This window comes from Phragmites australis, chromosome 12 (assembly GCF_958298935.1).
Source record: "Phragmites australis chromosome 12, lpPhrAust1.1, whole genome shotgun sequence".
Lineage (NCBI taxonomy): Eukaryota > Viridiplantae > Streptophyta > Magnoliopsida > Poales > Poaceae > Phragmites > Phragmites australis.
Window position 1 is genome coordinate 500021 of NC_084932.1, and position 1011 is coordinate 501031.

General features: G+C 52.5%; 1 protein-coding gene across 1 annotated transcript; it reads right to left on the reverse strand.

Annotated features, from left to right (window-relative positions):
* Window positions 1–465: 465 nt before the first annotated feature.
* Window positions 466–1011, reverse strand: LOC133887443 (protein transport protein Sec61 subunit beta-like). Its single transcript, XM_062327400.1, has one exon. The coding sequence runs from the start codon at window positions 978–980 to the stop codon at window positions 663–665; it is 318 nt and encodes a 105-aa protein (XP_062183384.1). The 5' UTR covers window positions 981–1011; the 3' UTR covers window positions 466–662.

The window sequence follows — 1011 nt, forward strand, 5'->3', positions numbered from 1 at the left end:
CCAATATCATGTCGAATTTAGAGTAAGTTGGTGTTCCTTGACAGGGAGTCACTCAAAGCAACGCTCTCGTATACATATTCCTACGATCACCAAGCAAGCTACAAATGATAGATAAAAGGCGCAAGCCATGCTACAATTTGTGATGAAAAGCTTGCCAGAGAAAGTAATCACAAGATATAGAAATACCGCATGATGTGGAATTATATAGTAGCTAGTAGGTAGGTAAGGTCGACCAAGAATTGTTGTATCTAAACACGAGACCAGGGTGAAGTGAAGCACCCAATTCTCTAACTTGGCAATAGCAACTAACAGGCAGATGCAGTAAGTAATAAATTCGGCAAGAGATGAAGGTGGCAAGATGCAAAATTGTAGCAATCCTCGAGCACATCCGAGTTACCAAGATGCAAAACTAACTGTACCAATCCCCATGACGCACACGACATGTAGTGATTTCACAAGCAGAAGTGAAGTAACCAGGCATATAATTCTTTGCATCAGAGAGTAAAAAGGGACGAAGAAAAAAAAACTTGTAGGGTTTCATCTCCAGATCTAACTGCGGAAGGAAGGATCAATCAAAGCTAGCCAACACAGCAACTTGGTCGTCGTACATCATTTAAAACCGTCTGATCTGGTGTGGTCCGCGGAAGGAGGAGGATGGGGGATCAGGCGTATGCGGCGGCGGTGCGGGAGCGGTAGAGCTTGCCGAAGACGTGGAGTGCGGTGACGAAGCCGATGAAGCAGACGGACATGACGAGCACCATGGTGGGCGAGAGGCGCAGGCCCGGCGCCTCGTCGGTGTAGAAGCGCAGCATGTTGCTGCCGCCGGAGAAGCCCCCTCCCCCACCGCCACCGGTCGCGGTTGCGCGGCGGCGGCGCATGCCGGCAGCCGCAGCGGGCGTGCCACGGGGCCCGACGGTGGCCGGGCGGGAGCCGGCGGCGCCGCCGACGGAGGACTGGGACTGTGAGGAGGAGCGGGCCATGGCTTGTTGGCGAAGGAGAAAAGTCTCTCAA

Excerpts from the sequence above, each read along its gene's own strand:
- LOC133887443 (XM_062327400.1), bottom strand. The coding sequence starts at position 980 with ATGGCCCGCTCCTCCTCACAGTCCCAGTCCTCCGTCGGCGGCGCCGCC.